This window comes from Ixodes scapularis, unplaced genomic scaffold (assembly GCF_016920785.2).
Source record: "Ixodes scapularis isolate PalLabHiFi unplaced genomic scaffold, ASM1692078v2 PGA_scaffold5__190_contigs__length_132052651, whole genome shotgun sequence".
NCBI lineage: Eukaryota > Metazoa > Arthropoda > Arachnida > Ixodida > Ixodidae > Ixodes > Ixodes scapularis.
Genome location: NW_024609880.1, coordinates 95479729 through 95499057, shown reverse-complemented (window position 1 = coordinate 95499057; position 19329 = coordinate 95479729). Strand labels below are relative to the sequence as shown.

General features: G+C 44.9%; 2 protein-coding genes across 10 annotated transcripts in view; both read right to left on the bottom strand.

The window, feature by feature from the left end:
- Nucleotides 1-3722, bottom strand: part of LOC8035319 (protein boule-like) — a 31759-nt gene extending 28037 nt beyond the window's left edge. For 2 of the 5 annotated variants that reach the window (XM_029977499.4, XM_042294001.1), the window contains exon 1: nt 2200-2307. In XM_029977499.4, the coding sequence (XP_029833359.3) occupies nt 2200-2211 (12 nt within the window). In that variant the 5' untranslated portion in view covers nt 2212-2307. Of the gene's footprint in view, nt 1-2199; nt 2308-3618 lie in introns of those variants that run through there. The other 3 variants (XM_029977497.4, XM_042294000.1, XM_042294002.1) reach the window with 2 other exon arrangements.
- A 1949-nt stretch (nt 3723-5671) lies between these two features.
- LOC8035320 (dnaJ homolog subfamily B member 6) overlaps nt 5672-19329 on the bottom strand; it is a 53329-nt gene continuing 39671 nt past the window's right edge. For 3 of the 5 annotated variants that reach the window (XM_029977502.4, XM_029977503.4, XM_029977501.4), the window contains exons 5-8: nt 15461-15544; nt 12964-13054; nt 9976-10095; nt 5672-7150 (exon numbers count right to left, since the gene is read on the bottom strand). In XM_029977502.4, coding sequence (XP_029833362.2) covers nt 7045-7150; nt 9976-10095; nt 12964-13054; nt 15461-15544 — 401 coding nt within the window. In that variant the 3' untranslated portion in view covers nt 5672-7044. The remainder of the gene's footprint in view (nt 7151-9975; nt 10096-12963; nt 13055-15460; nt 15545-19329) is intronic. The other 2 variants (XM_040504328.2, XM_040219822.3) reach the window with 1 other exon arrangement.

Below are 19329 nucleotides of genomic sequence, written 5' to 3'. Positions count from 1 at the left end.
GTATCCTTGAGTCCCATTAGTGCCAGTAAGCTCGTTTAAAGTGAAAAACATTCCAATTGAATATTGTTGCACCGCCCCTTTAAATTTGATATTTCTTTCACTATTTGGACGCCCAGCTACACGCTAAAAATGTGTTCTTGTATGTTTGAACACCGTTGAGAATACTAAGGCCTACTTCAGACGGGGCAACTTTTCCAGGAATTTTGAGGTTGCTGGCGGGTTGTTCCCTAGCTTTCCCTAGATTGATGCGGGTTGCCGAGATCGGGTCTGGCTCGAACAAGCGCACAACTCGAAGCAATTCGAAGACGTTTGAAGCGGCTGCAGCCAATCAGGGACATGATGTTTTCACGTGACACCCGTGTGGTGGTGATGATGACAGCTAAGGCCCGCTTCAGACAGGGCAACTTTTCCAGCAATTTTGAGGTTGCTGGCGGGTTGTCCCCTAGCTTTCCCTAGATCGATGCGAATTGCTGAGATTGGGTCCGGCTCGAACAAGCGAGCAACTCTGAGCAATTCGAAGACGGTTGAAGCGGCTGCAGCCAATCAGAGACGCGACATTTTCACGTGACACCCCTGTGGTGGTGGTGATGACAGCTAAAGACTTATACTTCGTTTCAGCATCGGTCCAGACGCAGCCAAAGCTACAAGCGCGAGCTCTGGGCTTTCAGCATCCCTGCCAAGCAGGCGCGCTCGTGCAGTGCAAGCACTGTTCTGGGCCACACGCTCGCGCTTGTAGCATCGGCTGCGTCTGGACCGAAGCTGAAACGAAGTATAGTTCTGGTTTGAAATGGATCGTTTTCGGAAATAAACAGTTTCAGAAAAATGAGTTAGTATTCTCAACGCCGTTCCAAGATATAAGAACGCGTTTTTAGCGCGTAGCTGGGCGTCTAAATAGTGAAAGAAGAATCAAATTTAATGATGATGATGGCGAGTCGGAGCAGTTCGCTTGCTGCGTATGAACGCGGGCGGCCGGTGTTGTGACGTCAAGTTGCTGGGTGAAATTGCTCCGTCTGAAGCGGGCCTAAAGACTTAGTTCTGGTTTGAAATGAATCGTTTTTGGAAATAAACATTTTCAGAAAAATCAGTTAGTATTCTCAACACCGTTCGAACATATAAGAACAGGTTTTTAGCGCGTAGCTGGGCGTCTAAATAGTGAAAGAAAAATCAAATTTAATGATGATGATGGCAAGTCGGAGCAATTCGGTTGCTGCGTGTGAACGCGGGTGGCCTGTGTTGCGACGTCAAGTTGCTGGGTGAAATTGCTCCGTCTGAAGCGGGCCTAACTCATTTTTTTTTAAATGTTTATTTTTAAAAACGATCCATTTCAAACCAGAACTAAGTCTTTTAGCCGTCATCATCACCACCACAGCGGTGTCACGTGAAAATATTGCGTCCCTGATAGGCTGCGGTCACTTTAAATGTCTTCGAATTGCCCCGAGTTGCTCGCTTGCTCTAGCCGGACCTGACCTCAGCAATTCGCATCGATCTAGGGAAAGCTAAAGAGAACAACCCGCCAGCAACCTCAAAATTGCTGGAAAAGTTGCCCAGTCTGAAGCGGGCCTAAAGAAAGAGTCAATGACTCGTGTATGACTTTTTTTTCTTTTCACTTAACCATATTTTTAAAGTAACTACTCGCACAGCCAGTACCGCTTTACGACCGAGCACAAAAAGAGCAATGTAAAATGGAGTTTCAACAATGAAATCATACCAAGCGCTGGCTTTGCTGTCATTCAAGTCTGGCAATACAATAAATCGAGTTTGTAGTTTAGACATCTTGGAATTTGTATAAATTTACAAAACAAAGTTTATTCCATCCCTCACCGTGGGTAGACAAATCACTATTACATCCCCAGAGTGTAATAATGGAGGGAGTTAACAATGCGCTCAGCAATTTAATTTTCCCTGCACTGCGGAAGCGTTTTCCCCAAACAGGAAAAACTCAAGACAACCGAAGAAATAAGTTTAGTCACAGTCGCTATTTCCACACAACACAAGGAACTATGAACTCAAACAATAAAAGACAGCAGGGTTGACAAAGGCGCAAACATAAAGCCGTAGCGAGCCTCCAATGTGGAACCACCTTCCGAAGATGCCGCGGTTCATGTCCACACAGAATGGCAGACACCGCAACTAAAGCCTCATGAACGTAAAATAACAGGGTTAGAGCAAAGACCGGTACGAGTAGGCACCCATATTTACCCCGCGAGGCATGTTGATCAGGCAATGCACTGTAATACTTGGAGATGATAACCGAAACTAGAGCGAGCGATCGCCTTCAGCACACGGCGCAAAGTTGTTGGTACCTAGGACCTAGGGACTTCTCCATAAACGTGTCCCTAAGACTTCCCTAACCACGTTCCTGTGGTCCGCGTTATCGTTCGGGGCGGAAGACCCGCTGAATCCAAACGTCGGAAACATGACAAACAACGTTGATTCGCAAGCGTACGCAAATAGCCGATTCTCGGTGTCGCTAAAGTTGTTGCTGCCTCCAGAAAGATTCGATACTTGCGACACAATGAGGAAGCACAGCGAACACAGTATGGTCTTGCGAGCAGTACGTTATCCTTCTGTTCCGTCTGAAGGCGACCGCGCACCGCGCACAGAGGGCGTGAAACATGACCCTCGGCTTCAGATGGCGTGCTGAATGTTTACATCAGCGGAGGGGAGTGCGCTGTTTACACCAACGCGCCGCGGAGAGCCAGGTGATGCACTCTATCTGCTGCTTGCCGCACGGCAATCTACCGGGAGGCCCGGACGCCCGAGGTCGCCTCAGTTCTATCACACACACGTAGATGTTAAAATATGCAAACGATCAACTTGTCAGCTCATAACCATTGCGAACGAAAATTGCTTCTGCCGTCGTCGTCTCTGCCGTCGTACAGCTCTGTCGAGCTATACGACGGCAGAGACAATACGCCGATGATTAGGCGGTTCTAGAGCATCAACCACGTCTTGAAGGAGGGGAGGGGAGGGGGGGGGGGGGGGGGGGGGGGCGACATATTGCACAGTCCTTGACAAAACAATACGCACATTACAACCACGGCATCGCGATTGTCGACAAAACGGTGAGTACCAAAATGGTGGTAATTAGGCCTAATTAGTACCGAATCGCCCTGCCCGGTTATCTACGGTTCGATTTAGCTACGCAACAGGAACGATCGAAAAAAATGCATAACCCCAATATGACAATCGAAGCTGAAAAAGAAAGAAAGAAAAGCCAATGTTTTTAAACCGCGAACCAGCGTTTTTCTTAACGTTAACCCAAAGACGAAACAAGTTGCGCAACACTGTTCCGGTTCGAGGTCACTGCGGAAAACCAAGATGAATTTGCCGCGAACTTTCGCGTGAGTCGCAGCGGGGCAATGTGCCTCCAGTTTGCGTTCATAAACTACAAAAAAAAAAAAAAAAAAAAAAAGTGAACACACGAGGTAGCAGGGAGTCGCAAAAGTGGTTGTAAGGTCGAGGCAGTGAACACTGCCCGTTCGGGTCGAGTATCCGCAGCGCCCAGACCCTGAGCTTGCGTCTATTTTTACCTTTGCTCGCAAGACGAGAATAGGGGCTACAAAACCCAGCGTTCCCGCACACGAGGAATACGAGAGAACAGTGCCGTCCACTCACCATGGTTCTGGTGTTGCTTATTGTTCTTGGTTACTGTTCTCCTAAAAACACCTGTCACAGCGCGTTACACCCTCCCAGCTGCAATGCACGACGACGCAGATCACACCCGCCCGCCAAATCTCGTGTGCTGGGACTGAATGGCTGCGCGTGCGACTGCGCAGTTGGCGCTAAAGTCGACCAGGGGGAAAGAAAAAAAAAGAAGAAAAAAGAAAGAAAAACTGGGTGAGGTTGGCTGATTCCCTTTATTCGAATTGTTTCCGCCAAATTTAGACAAGTTATTCTGATAAATTCTGCCACCTCTTATGTAGTTTTTTTTTTCATCTGTTTATAATAATTCACTCCACAAAAAAAAAAGTAGCCTCATAAGATATTTGAATTTATATAGACTAATTTGAGAACCAAGATTCGGGCCTTCAAGGTCTACGATTTCAAAACTGAAACAAGAACCACGCAAGACAGAACTCGTGAAAGTTTTGAAGCACTAAACAGCGAGAAACGCTGCGCACCGATTTGACACTGCTGCCCACACGAGAGACCCTTCGAAAAAATTAATAAGTAAAATAAAATAAAAACAAAACAAAATTTTGTTCCAAAGATACGTTTCACTCGCATCACAAGCAGCGCTCCGAACGAATTAACAATTAAATGACGCACTTTAGAATTAGTTCTAAAGTCAATAAAATAATAAAGAAGTTCCCCCAACTCTCTTGAGTAACCCGGCAAAGCACACGTTCAAATGCTTCAAATTTAGCCACAGGCACGCTAGCGTAGCCTTATTAAATGTTTTGTCTGTATAAACGCTCGAAGGACGGACACTTTTCGAAGCCACGTGCCCGCGTCCCTGCCTTTTAAAACGCTTCATCCAACGTGCATGGTCGCGTCGTAAACTTACCGGCTACCTTGGCTTTAGGGTCCATCGGTTCCCAAGGCGGTCGATCGAGATATGACGATATCTATGAACGTAGCAAGGCTGCATCTTCTGTAAACACTCTTCTGAAGCATTCACATGGGGATGTGAATGCTTCAGAATGGAACTGTTCCTATGATTCACTCTGACCCCATGCAATAGCTGCAGAGCTCCAAGAGGTGCATCAATGCACATGCATGATGTTTTGATTGCATACTCATTCTCTGTACAGTTCAGGTGGCAGGCGAAAGACAGTGTCAGATATTAGGCATCCAGCAAGTCTTACATCGACAGCCACAGGGAACTTATTTTCACAAACGCAAACAGGAGGTACTTGGATTACAACAAGGGGAATAGATCGGTGGCCGAATGGGCCAGCGCACACCAGCGCGGAGCACGTGGAGCGAAAGCTCGCGCTGCAGAACACAGGGACGTTGGGTTCGATCCACACCTCTGCCCGTTTCAATCTGGATGAGCATCGCACCGGCGTGCGGTCGTTCATCACTACTGCGTGGTGCATGTTAAAGACCCCAGGCTAGCGGTTGTATCGCACTGGCTAAATTGCTCATCTACAGCTGGAAGACTCGTCGCCCATTGAGGCAGACCAAGTTCTAGGCTGTATAAACATACACACAACTTTTTTTTTTTTTATAACAATTTGTATATTACAAAAGTTTCACTCCAAGTGCAAGCCTAGCAAAAGCTACAAGAGCGACTTGGGGCTTTCAGAATCCCTGCCAAGCACGCACGCTTGTGCAAACATCGTTCAGGGCAACGTGCTTGTGCTTGTAGCTTCGGCATAGCCCGCATGTGTGGTGAAACAAACTAGTACAGGCTGTAATAATGGAGGTTTGTGGTTCAAGCCAACACCATCTACAATAATCAAAGCCCGAGCACCAGTATTTCAACGTCATTGCAGAGAGATTGAGCCTACACAGACTCGAGTGCTGCTTCAAAGTCCAGCTGGACACTCATGCCATCAGACTGTAATGACGTTACATAGAGGTAAGGGAGGTTGTTCGCTGGCTTCGATTATTCGAGGTAGTGTTGGTCAAGCAGAAGTAGTCAACCAATTCGAGGCACCCTTTTACTGCCCTCCGATAGCAGATCCACCTGGAGGCTCACCGAGAAAGGGTCAGGACCAGATAAGGCACCTCACATATTAGTTTTATTTACACATCTGCACACTCCTACAACAAAAGTGGAGTCGACTGACAAAATACACTCGGCGGTGTGTACAGTGAAGAAACATTCGTTAACATAACTTAAAAGCTGCTAATTTCGCAGTGGTTATTATTTACATGGTAGATAGAACCACAATGTCCAGGCTCGTCCTAGGTATGTGGGTTTCTTTACTTTTTTTTCTTCTTCAGAATAACACACCAGTGTTGTACGGTTGCTGCAAAGAGGGTAATAGTATTCATACTCTTACTTCAGCAAAGGCAATGAAAAGAAAAGAAAAAAAAAGCTCACACTTGGCAACATTAGTGATCTGGAATGTTTTTACCAATTCTCGGGATCAGAAAAGTGCTTGTTACAGCACTTGTGAAAGGAAAAACAACAGACTGTACAGAAGCATTGCTCAGCCTATTCCAGCTCTATACACTTGAGTTACAATCAAAGCTGAGGGGAAAAAAAGAGGAAGTGATCTATACAAGCATGCATGATATCTAATTTGTACCGCAGGGAACAGAAGGCGAAAACAAATGTTGCGAAATAAATATGCTCAACATAACTGGTCCCATTGTCTCGTCGCGACAAGAGCTCAAAATCTCCGTTTCACTGAAAGCTCAAACACTGATTTCCCTAACGTTCTCGACACACACCAAAAGTATGCTTGCCCTTACACACCGGTTCTTTTTCTTCCTCACAAAAACTCTTTTACATAGTTCAATTTCTCCCAGCTGAAGTATAGAGCACTAGAAACAGCACACCCCACATTTTAAAAGAGATTCTCCCAACAACATGCAATCAATCATTTTGCCATTCATCACAAACTAGAAAGTTTTGTATAGAAAAACATTTACTGACTGCATACTGGCAAACTACACAAGATCAACGTCGGCGAACTCGTATGCCCCACCTGCTCTACGTACCCTAGAAAATTCAATTTTGGAGAAACATGGCGCTCGCCAAATCGGATCAGAGTCAAGGACGTGGCCTAAAACAGATCGTGCAAACCGTTAATGTCTCAAACTAGAAAAGAAAAAAACAAAACAAATTTTGGTCCCCAAGAAACAACCACACATAAATACGCTCGGCACAGATTTTTCCGAGCGACAAATTTTGTTTTCTGTGCAAAAAAAGAAAAAAGACGCGTGTTGAAATCGGCCTGGTCGGCAATGACGAACCCTTGTGCACACACACACACACGCACCCCAAGCACACTCGTTCTTGTCCGAGACTATGAGTCTTCGAAGAGGCAGCTTCTGTCCGAAAGGCGGGGTTCGCAGCGACGACGGGAACCCCACAGAGGATCAAATGCGGGACAGGGGCGGGCGAGGATGGCCCCTGCCTGATCACTTCTGCTTGTAGCCCAGCGCTTGCACTTGGCCGTTGACAGTCTTTTTCGTTAAGACACCGTCTTCGTGCACCGTCACTGTTTCTACACCATTCTCCATCACCCTGACAAGAGACGAGAGAGAATGCGGTTAGAGACTGCAGTCAAATTCTACAAGTTGGGAAAGATTCTGAAACAGGCTTCTATTTCGAATGTGTAACCCGAAATAGAAGTTTTTTTTCTAAATCACACCTACAAACACTATGCTCCACAATTTTTTTTTTTTTTATTCTGTTATTTAATGTTTGTTGCAAAATAATATTTATTAAACAAAAAAAATATATATACAGTCAACTCTCATTAATTCAAACTCGAGGGGGGGCTGAAAATTTGTTTGAATAAAGCAAAGTTTGAATTATCAGGAGTTTCCTCTTATAGAGACACATAGGATTGGACCTGCATGTTACTTTGAATTATCCGCAATTTTGAATTAAGAGATTTTGAATTAATGAAAGTAAACTGTATATATACCGGGTCTTTCAGCTAAGACTGACAAAAGTCCCAAAAATGAGTGCATTTCGAGGTAAAAAGAATTTTTAGGGGCGAAGCTCCTTAGGGTGTAGCCTTGTCCGTCCGGCGTCCGTGCTCACATCGATCTTGTTGGTGCTCGTGAGCTCACAAGCATGTGCTCACGTGCTCGTGTAGGAAAAAAAAATAAAAATAAAAAATGATGAAAAAAAAAATTTTTTGCGTAGTTGACAGGATTCGAATTGGTGCGGGGAGACCCCAATGGATTTCTAGTCCATCGCCTTAACCACTCGGCCATGACTGCGGGACGAGTAGGGGGCTCTGAGATGTGGCATTAACTCAAGAGCTGGGGATGGTCATGGATGAAGCGTTGCATGTAGCTGCTCAACGTCTATACAGGAGACAAGAGGGCGCCACGGTCAAATGCGTATATAACCATGTTCCATACCACGCATTCTCTTTCTGACATGGATGAAAACGAACGAAAGGCTCTGCATGCTGCGGCTCAGCGTCTATGCAGACATGCACCACCAGAGCTTCGCCCCAATCAACATCATTCACCACGTGGAGATGCGGTAAATTTTTTTAGGAACCGCATAACTTGTGGTGGTGATGGACGTCACAAAATGTGTGATACTTACTAATTAGTTTGCTTATTTATTAAAAATGACTAATTAACTTTCTTATTGCTGAAAATAGATATATGATCCAATTAAAAACTTGCCGAGCATCATCGAAAACCACTAAATCAGTAATTTTCAGAAAGACTTCGAGCATAAAGGAAGCATAGCAGAGCACTACAGTTGCCACTCGTGGAGCATGTACAAGGCTGGGGCTCCGATAAGAGACTGAAAAATCGCGCGGGCACCTTATCGCAACCACTAGCCTTGTACCTGCTCCAGGACTGGTAACTTCAGCGCACTACTATGCTCCTCACATGGTACAAGTCTCTCAGAAAATTACTGATGTAGTGGTTTTCGATGATGCTCAGCAAGTTTCTAATTGAAGCCATATGTATTGTATTGCTAATTAGAAAGTTAATTAGTTTGTTTTAATTAATTAACAAACTAATTAGTAAGCATCATACATTTTCCAACGTCCACCGCCACGAGTAATGCGGTCCCTAGAAAATTATCTTTTTACTTCAGATATATATATATATATGTATGTGTGTGTGTGTTTGTGCACGCACGCACGTGCGTGTGCATGGGTGTGTACCACACTGTCAAGCTGGTTGTACAAAAAAAGCACCAGAAGAGCTTTGTTACTTGCATCGAGGGGCAGTTCATTCTATTCCACTCTTATGTGGTAGAGATTATATAGGACAAACCGGCAGGTGTTTACACAATCACTTAAGAGAGCACCTCTACAACACCCAAAGAGTCGTTTCGGACACCTCGGCATACACTGTAGGGATTGTGGATGCGTTGCAAATTTTGAAAAATGTTCTATAATAGGAAGAAGTAGGGTCCTGCTGACCAGAGAGATAACGGAAGCTCAGAAAATACCGCTTCTTGCTGACAAATGTGTTAGTAGTCCGTCCTTAACAGTGCCTCAAAAAGAGCTCGAATTTTTATCTTGATAATTGCGGTGAGGAGTCAGAAGCATATTTAGCAGTGTTTTCTGTATTTGTGCTATTGTGCTGGTCATGGAGATTGGGAAAGTCAACCTAATGACGAGAACAAAGTTAACTGAATACAAAACGAGTTGTAAGTCAGCATGTGTTTGTCCTTTTGTGTGTGTGATTGATCTTGCACTGTTAACCTTAGGATATGAATCATCAACTCGCCCAAGTTTCCAATTTATCAGATTGATTTGCACTATTCATGGCATTCATAGATGGACAGTTCCATTCGTCGATACACTTGATGAAGAAGCTCCTAAAGGAGTTAGTGGTAAAGTGATGAGGCATAACAAACTTGTTGCGTTTTGATCCAGATGCATTAGCGCACTTTGCATAGACAACATATTTGAAAATATTGCCCATTATTGTACTCTTACTTTGGGCACAAGTTCGCCGTAATAAACATTCAGTTTTATCAGTTATTCATTCTCTCTTCGCTCGTCATCAATGACTATTTCGAGAAAGTAACGATTGTTTAGCAAGTTAAAAGATGATATCATCCTAGTCAACACCATCCCCATACCCGTAGACAACATTTTGTGGCCTTTTCGATGAGAGGAGGAGTGCACAGGCACAGCTTCAATCAATCTGCATTTATGAACGTGCCCCCGTACCTTTGACTGCATAGCCACAAAAAGTTGCCCCCGAGTATAGTCCTTACACGCTTAAAGTTTGCACCAAACTTCAATGGGAAGACACAATCTGTGAATCGATAGCAACTCAAAATAAATAATAACAGATGTGAAAACTGTCTGCAAATAAATGCACATTTTGCAGAAACAGTGTCTCTGAACTCACTTCCTGGTTTCAATCTTTTTCCCGTTGACAAATCGCGTGGATGTCGTTGTCTTGCGGACGCCCGGCCGCGTGGCTCCAACGTCCGCGCTGAATGTCGACGTCGTTGTGAATGCGGTGAACCTGGGAGGCACAAAAAAGAGGAAGTGTTAAACTCGGGCTACGAAAATGAAGCAAAATGCATATAAAAGAGGGTTTTGACTACACGTTTTAGGATGTCGACTTAAACCACACTCCAAAAATTTTAGGAAACTATGCATTCCTGGCATGTATCCCTGCTTCCATTCTCTCTTTGTGGATGCGCAATTATCAAGAAAAATATTTCTTATGGAAGCGTTCTTCCCGATGGCAAGTGTCCACCCCAGCAAATTTCAGAGCCCATTCAGCCATTCCTCTACGTCAGCTGCTTCTCCAAGCATGCCGGTGCTAAGTGGCGAGGCACGCACGCGTAAAGCTTTACCGCTTTGCACATGTCTGCGCGTGAAGGGCTTCACCACTTTGCACCGATGCATGCACATAAAGTTTCACCGCTTTGCACAGGTGCTAAGTGGAGAAGCTCTATACGGGCCCACACCAGCGCAAAGCAGTGAAGCTGCAGGTGATAGTGCCGTTGCAAAGCAGGCTTAAAGGGGCACAAAGAAGATTCTGCGATCGTCTGTTCTTGGTCATAACCGATTCTACGGGCCAGCATCCTAAAAATTAAAAAAATGCAATCACGCGACGCTCGTTTCGTTATTAAAAACAAGGTGAAAGTTCAGGACCCTTTCCGAGCGGATTTTTCCGCTCAGTTGCAAGCCGCCTCCCCCGAGAAAGGCGGCTTGCGATTGGCCAATGAGCGCTCATTACCACTGCACTGACACCGCAGCTGGTGCATTCCCCACCTTTCCTGAGCAGAAAGATCCGCTCAGGAAGTAGCGGCCTCACAAAATTGTCATTTTTGGATTTTTAGGATGCTTAGTGTGTCAGTTAATTAGTTGACCAAAAACAGACAACCGAAGAATCCTCTTTAGTGCTCCTTAGGAAGACACTAACACCCCCCAATTTTTTGGGGGGGCGAAGCTCCTTAGGGGCTAGCCATGTCCGTATGTTCATCCGCCGTCGGGTGCACGTGCTCCTGCTCGTGAGCTCACGGGCTCACGAGCACGTGAACCCGTGCTCGCGTAGGGCAAAAAAAAAAAACGCATCTCCACGTTGTGATTGATGTTGATTAGAGCGAAGCTCTGGTGGTGCATGTCTGTGTAGACAATGAGCCGCAGCATGCCAAGCCTTTTGTTCGTTTTCATCCATGTCAGAAAGAGAATGTGTGGTATGGAACGTGGTTATATACGCATTTGAGCATTTGACCGCAGCATGACATGGATGAAAACGAAAGGCTCGGCATGCTGCGGCTCACAGTCTACGCAGACAAGCACCACCAGAGCTTCGCCCCAATCAACATCATTCACCACGTGGAGATGCGGTTGTTTTTTTTCTTTCAATTCTTTTTCTTTTTTTCTTATGGTGTCAGAAGATTACCCAGTCAATTTTGCTACAGCATCACATATATTTTTAATAGAGTCATAAAATGCAACTGCTCGAAATTGAAATTGGACAGGAAGAAGAAATATAGAGGAGAAAAATAGCGCAAGTCACATGGCAGCATATTTTTTTTTTTTTTCAGTTAACATATTTTCTGCTTTTTAGAAGCCACAAAAAATGGCCATCTTTTGTTTTTTTGTCCATTTCTAATATTGAGTGTGAGCCTTCGATGAACCACAACTCTGATTATCTTTCCTGGTTGTGTCTAAACCATAGAAAACGGCACGTGACCACAGAGAAAAGTGAGTGCGATTCAAACCGGCCAGTTCTCGATCATTGGTTTTCGGGAGGAAAGAAAAGGAATTTCGAGCCACAAATTGTGTTCATGGTAGTAGTTGCGCTCTCATATGCCATCTACAAATAAAAACCTCGGCAAGCATAAATACCCTGCCACTGTCCCTTTTAGAAGGGTAGACATGCACCAGGAGGAAGAAATTGTTTTCTTTTGTTAAACATCATATTGAATTTCAGTTTTTAGTTTATGGTGCTTAATCTGCTCTTGATAAATCCAGTGTTAGATCTGATACAGCCTGTTTTTTTAAGTTCTAGATGAACCATACATGCAGAAAAAAAAACAAGTTCTTGTGCACACACGAGGCGTAGCAACACACTTAAAAAAAGCCTAGTAAAATAAACTAATTCACTCCTTTTATTTTAATGTAATTAAAGAACAGCAGAAATGCCATTTCAAAAAAGCTAACAAACATTTCTTAAATTTTTCAAAAGTATAAATAACATACATTCTAACCAAGCCTATATAAAGGCAATCCACATTTTCTAAAGTATATGCATGCCGAATTTGGTTGCGAGAGGACTAAGAACAAATATTCTTGTGCACAAACTGTGAAGATACCTCAAAAATTACATAAAAAGAAAAACACGCTAGAATGTTACCATAGATGTGTAGCTATCAGGGCCATACCCAGAAAAAAATTTCGGGGGGGTTTTCGGGGACAACGGCGGCCATTTTGAAAGTGTCTATTGTCTTGTTTTCGCCTATGAATCATGCGCATCGGTGGCATATAATGGAGGGTTACAGCAAACCGGAGAACCGGTCCCGGTTTGGCACCCGGTAGCCGACCGGCGCCACTGCGCGTGCGCAGAGGTGGAGATTAAAATCGGCTGGCTGCAAATGCACCGACCAGGGCCGTACCCAGAAAAAAATTTCGGGGGGGGGGGGGGGGGGGGGGGGGGGGGGGGGGGGTCAGAACCCCCTAACCCCACCCCTGGTTACGGCCCTGGTAGCTATACTCTTTCGCAATGCAGATAATAATATTTTGTTAAAGTAGTTTGCCGAAAGCGTCCCTCCCGAATCTCGCTTCCAAGCCCGGCAGGTGCTTGTTGTCGTCGGTTGTAAAAAAACCAAGAGGTCCGTGGCACAAACAGGCGGCCTTTGACGGACCATCCACTTACCCGTCGTTGAATGCACCGTTGAAGATGTTGGGAAAGCCCATGTTGAAGCTAGGAATGGCGAAAAAGTCGTCTCTCCTGTGCACTGCCGCAGCTGGAACACAAAAGAAGAAAAGGGCAGGGCATAAATGTATGATTCTCACAAATCCTGCCTGTTTCCAAACATTTATCTACATGAATCAAACTTGCTAGCTTTTGCTACAACATGATCTTAGAAATACACTTTTTTCCCATTAACAAGTTAACACCCCCAGAATAAAGATCAAACCACTATAGAAAGCTACCATTCTTTTAGGTACGAAAATATCTCCACGAAAGAAGAACCAAACTGCTCTTATTTACTTGCTCCAGAAGCAAAATGAATAAAACTTGCTAGCTTTTGCTACAACTTGATTATAAAAATACACTTTTTTCCCATTAACAAGATATTATCCCCGGAATAAAGAGCAAACCACTATAGTAAGCTACCATTCTTTTAGGTACGAAATCATTTCCACAAAAGAAGAACCAAACTGCACTTAATTATTTGCTCCAGAAGCAAAAGGAATTGGTTCATTTACCAACTCAAATAATTAATTACATTAACCTCTACAATGTTCCAACTTCTGCAGGTTAATCTAGAGAACATCGGAGTTTGTGACACTCCACTAATACGTAACAAGACTAAAAAAAATACAATATGACAATAAATATGATTAATGAAGGCACCACACACCAGTAGTGGCACTAGGACGTGCTCGTGACAAGGTGAGATGGTTAAATACAAAGCACAAGGTTATTGGCATCTACTTTGAGTGGCAAAGTGAAAAGGGGGACAAAGCTGTTAGGCACAAGGCTACCGTACACACAGGCATCCCAGAGCACAAATTTCCTGACCAAACGGTCTTCCAAAATACTGCTGCAGGCTATACAAAGGTTAAAAAAAATCAGGGATACAGCTTTAATGCAGCTACACAACAAAGATGACCTACCAACGTCTCCTCTACATTTACAAGAGGTAAGACCATGGGCGATTTTTCTATTGCATGATCAGTCGCAAGATACTGAAAGCTGAGTGTTTTTCCGCAAACCAGTTTGTCCAAATTTCCCCAATTATTATTGCGATAGCTTATTTTTTTTTTTAAATACTGTCAATTGCTCCGAATTAACAATTTAACAGTGGCACAGGCAATTATGTTCCTTTTTCTTTTTAATTGAGAGGGCCACTTGTATCAGTTTACCACACTGGCAGCAAGCAATAAGACGTTGAAAAACTGAGCAGCTGCATTGTAGCATAAAAATACATACTAAGCTACCACAAGTGAATAAACTTAACTAGCAATGGCTGCCCTACTTTCGCAACCACGGTGCACCTTCAAGGGAGTTACTGGTAGTGGGTAGCAATATGTTAACCAGTCAGATTGGCAGATAAGACAAAGCTCGGCAACTCTGTTAATCCCAAGTAGACGAAACCGCAAGGAAATGGTGCATTCGTCAAGAGCTCTCAACTATCGCATCAAACGGGAAAGTTGGTAAATTGTTGGAGGGAAAAAAAGCAGCCAACGTAGTAGAATGTTAACAAAGGAAGGAAGGTTAGTCCTAAGCCCAGAACAGGTCTTGGTTACAAGAGGGTGGTTACACCAGGAAACAGGTCAATGGTGACAGAAACTCCAAAGCTTTTCTCACTTTTGTGATGCTCACACACGAAAGAATAGAGAAAACAACTTTGTAGCAGTTCTCAGAGAAAGGGTTGATGGGGTTATTAGAAGAAGAGCGCCAGACCTCCACCGCCCAGTTATCGGCACAATGATGAAAAATTAAACGGCGAGGCCATTGAGACACTTGGGATCAAAGTGGAGACCGTCCGACAAGCGACCACACACTTTCTGGGTTCAGGGTTTGATGGAGTGCCACTCGTGCGCGGCACTCCTAACTACAGGTCATCAATGTAGCGAAGAAACTAACAAGGCGGCACAGTTTCTGCCGACATAAAACACCCACTTTAAGTACTCTGCAGCACATGCTTTAACGGTACATCCGTAATGCTGAAGACCGTGCCACAAGGTCGTGTAGCAGCTACAGCAAAAGGGGCTTTCGAAATTCGTCAAAGACCGAAAGCAATAGTGCTCTTCTGAAACCCCGCACAAACCGCAAGACATCCCAATAGACACCTAAATCCGCCATTACAAATAAAGCAGACCAACATCCGCAGTTTGGAGCAGATGCTTTAATAAGACATCTGCGGCAGACTGTTGGCAAGGAGCGACAAAACATACTAAGCTAAGAAAAGCTTTGGAGCAACGGTGTTCCACCACACGAAGCGTCAGTTGAGTGCAATTCGCAGACGTATGCAGACACCAGACAACAATGCTCTAGAGGGGGGGGGAATAGTAGGGTAGAGCGGTGCCCAAACCAAGCTATTGGGGGTGCAAGCAAGTGCGACAACAAACCAAACGTAAAAAAAAAGAGCCCCCCCCCAACCCCAGTTGGGCTTTTTTTTACGAGGAGGGGGAATGCACACCTGGATGTCCGTGCACGGAACGGTTACGTCCCGCGGCCCTTCGGCCACCCTCAACATTCGCCCGGTGGTGGCTCAGAAGAGGCGCTGAAATCCAGAAAACAACAACAGCGGAGGCATTGTTCTCTTCGTATCCCCACACATCTCCGTCCACTGACGCGCCCCACAGTTTTGGCTCAATACTGTGCCTTGAACAACAGAAGACAGATTCAAAAAGGGGTCTACTCGAAGTACTTTACCCCGTCAATAGGGGCAACCAAAGGAACTTAAAATCATTGCAAATGCAGTATTGTATAAAAATGTTACTATTGTTACTGGCAGGACGAGAATAGCAGGGAGGTTCTTCAGTTGCGCTGCCTACAGCGTGCACTCTATGCCTTTCGATGTGGTTTTGGCTGCATGTGCACGCTCGAGGTCCCGAAGGACCCCCCTGCCGTTCTAACCCTGTCAGTGGCTACAGAGCTAGAATGCTCTACTGGTTTGGAAGCGACACGACACTCCACACGCCTGCGAGAACACTCTACAAGAATATTTTGAGAAAATATCTAGGACATGCAATCCGTCATTAAGAAAAGGTGTGTGTGCAACGTAGTATCAGTGTCACACAGCCTCCCAACCGCAGCGAAGCGAGGCGAGCGAACAGTCACTAGCGGCATGCACGAGCCGACTTGCTGCTTCTCAACTCCAATTAAAATTGCCAGAGTAACATATAAGATTTTAAAATTGAAACCAAAGGGGAATGGTCGTCACAACAGCTGTTCGACTGTAGTCACCACAAACCCAAAAAACGACACTATGGGTCTCGTCGCAATGTGTAGGAAGAAGCGCTCGTAAAACACGGCCCACACTCTCAAATCAGTCTCAACAAAATACAGTCAACCATCCATCATCCAGACTGCAGTCAACCTGCTAAGAAAAGCCACTGTGCTGCAGAAAAACAGGCAGTAGTAAGATCTGGGAAGAATCCATTTTTATTGAGTTTCTTTGCCATATACACGAGTTCAGGATATAAGGAACTGTATCCCGCTCCAAAAATAAAATATGCATAAGCTGCACACTTCAATGGGAGCACTCTAGGTAGCCACAGAGGCACACCTATTGGTTTACTGGAAAGACGGGGTGTACGCCGACATTGCTCGATGCTTTGCAATCGAGACCTTGACAAAGGTTGCCTTCACGAAGGCCTTTCCATGCTGTAATGCTTGTTCCTGGAAGCCACATGGCAGGGTAATGCCACGGGAATGTCTTGCGTCCAAGAAGGCGGTGGCTAGCAATAACGGGGTAGGACGGCTAAGCAGCAGGGTGACTTAGTACTGAACTAAGAGAATGTGCAGTATATTTAACTGGTATCTAGTACTTGCTCACACAAAAGCACAATATGAACATGAAACAATAAAACAGAATTTGAGCAAACTTCACAGCACTAAAGCAAAATGTGCCGGTTCACTAGTTCACTGCAAAGCAAACTCAGATACTTGGTGGACTCCACAAATTTTCTAGATATGATAGCTTATATTCTAGTAATCCATTTCGACGAGGGATACTCAATTTATTGCGTTGGGGCATCCCTCACTAAAAAGAAACAACAGAGATTTCAGAGAATACAAACACAGTCGTAACAAGGTCTTGTTGCTGTGCATAGACATTCGTCAAGTACAGGAATCCCAGTAACCCAGAGTGAAAACAGAAGCAAAAATGCAGATACAGCTTGTTGTCTTCAAACGCATTGTCGCATAGGACAAGCAGACGCTATAATCCGTTTTACTTTAAAACACTGCTCGTACATCGTACAAAAGGCACCATGTCCGCTGCAGGCAGGATGACGGAAGTGCCCGTGCACATACCTCGAGCACTTCCAAAGCTGCCTCATACACGTCTGCAGACAGTATGACAACATGTATATGATTAAAGTATGACAACGTATGTATGACCAACATATAACGGTTAAACAGGCGAGAAACAAGTCTCAGACAGCATCCGCAGAGTGCCTTTTGCATGTTGTATTCGCAATGCGACCACAGTCTAAGTGCAAGCGTAGCAGAAGCTACAAAAGCGGGCTGTTGAATGGTTTAAGCTGAACGAAAAAATGCCCATTTGTGAGAAAGAGTGGTAAGCTAGCTGCTGTGGAAACTTAAGCTCATTTCTAGGTAACTATGCTATACACTCCTACCACAGCATGTGATGCAAAAGTGTTGAGATATGATAAATTGCATTTAGTGATCTATTCAGTGCTTTCTTGATACTTTGTAAAAGTAAAAGCATGGCTGTACAAAGCATGAATCTGTGCCATGATGATGGTTCACTAAGCTAAATGATATGCTACAAAAGCTGAAGTCAGATGGCCAATGCCCACTGATTTAGCAAGGCAATAACTGGCACAATCGAAATACCTTTTCTTTTTCACCGTATTTTGACAATGGTTTGATCATATCTACACAATCAAAACTAATGCTTCCTTAAGGCCACCAAACTTGTAATGGGGTCAAGCCAGACCAAGCAGCAGACACAAGCTTTCTGTTTAACTATACAGGATGCATTATCACAAACCTATTTACATATGACACCTCATGAAATATTTTCAAGCGTTGCAAAAAAATGTTTACAAGCAATTAAAAATACCCCAAAATGCCTAATTTTTAGGCATTCTCGGAGACGCCCAAGGCTCCACGCAATAAGTCCAAGCTGAAACTCTTAATCTAACGATGCAGGCGAGTTGGTTCATGATTACAACTACAGAGACGAAGGAAGGAATGCACGAGACTAGCGCAGAAGCGCTCAACTTGTGCATTCCTCCCTTTGTCCTTGTGTTTTTGCGCGCTGCTACCAGGTGAAGCTCTTAACGTTGTCATTACCCACGGGATGGCAAACATGCCGCGGTGAGGTCCTTTGGCCGAAAGTCCCCCCCTTCCACTCAAACAGTTCAGGACACCACTCCGACAAGCACGACTTCTCACGGGAACGATGTGACTCAGTTTTAACAAATTGAGGAGACGACCAAAAGGGCACCCCACCTCAATACGGGACAGGTCTGGCATATTGAACCTTTCGCCATTCTTCCAAACCACTGCAAAAGCCGACGGCGCACACGCACTTTCATTGGACAACGGCGTGAACCGACAGGCCCTCACCAATCCTAATTAGCTTCCATAGACTTGGTGACGAAGTCAATGTAGCCGAACAATCAAAGTATAAAGCAATTGCACAACATGCACTTGCTCACTAGTAGCTTCGGTTGAAGTCAACGGCACTTGACGGCTCAACGAGATGGCGCGACAACAAATCTGGGAACACAGAAAAAGCTCGGCACAGTAATGAGAGGCTTAACTCCGAGCACCAGCTTGAGCTGTTGGGAAGGAAATCTGACAATTGCTCCCTCAGCGGCAAGGCTGAAGATTTAAACCCGCTGGAACACGAACGACACAGATCATTTTTCTGTGTCGTTCGGCCGGAGTTTATGTTCATGCGGCACACATGGTCTATCAGCAAAGCAGCAATCGAACCAGAGTCCTAGTCGGAGGCTGACACAACACTTGGGAACAATCCGGGCACCGTGCTCGATAAAAGAAGACCACATAAAGAGTCCAGTTTGTGCGCCTTGTGTCGGTTAAATACCAAGCTCCGTGGATAACAAGCCGGACAAGGTGTCCTCTACAGTTTGATCTCCTCGTCAATAGAAAAATTTCCTCAGAGTCGACCGCCACTGCGACATCTTCCGCGGCAAAGAGAGCCCACCAAAGCTTGGAGTGGCCTCTGTCGTCGGTCGGTGCATGAGGTGCCTGAAAGAGCTTGGGGGGCAAAACTGGACCCGGAGAAAACGCGCAAAAGGACGGCTCGCTCACTCCTCTCCAAGGGTGAGGAGCATGTAGTGAAGC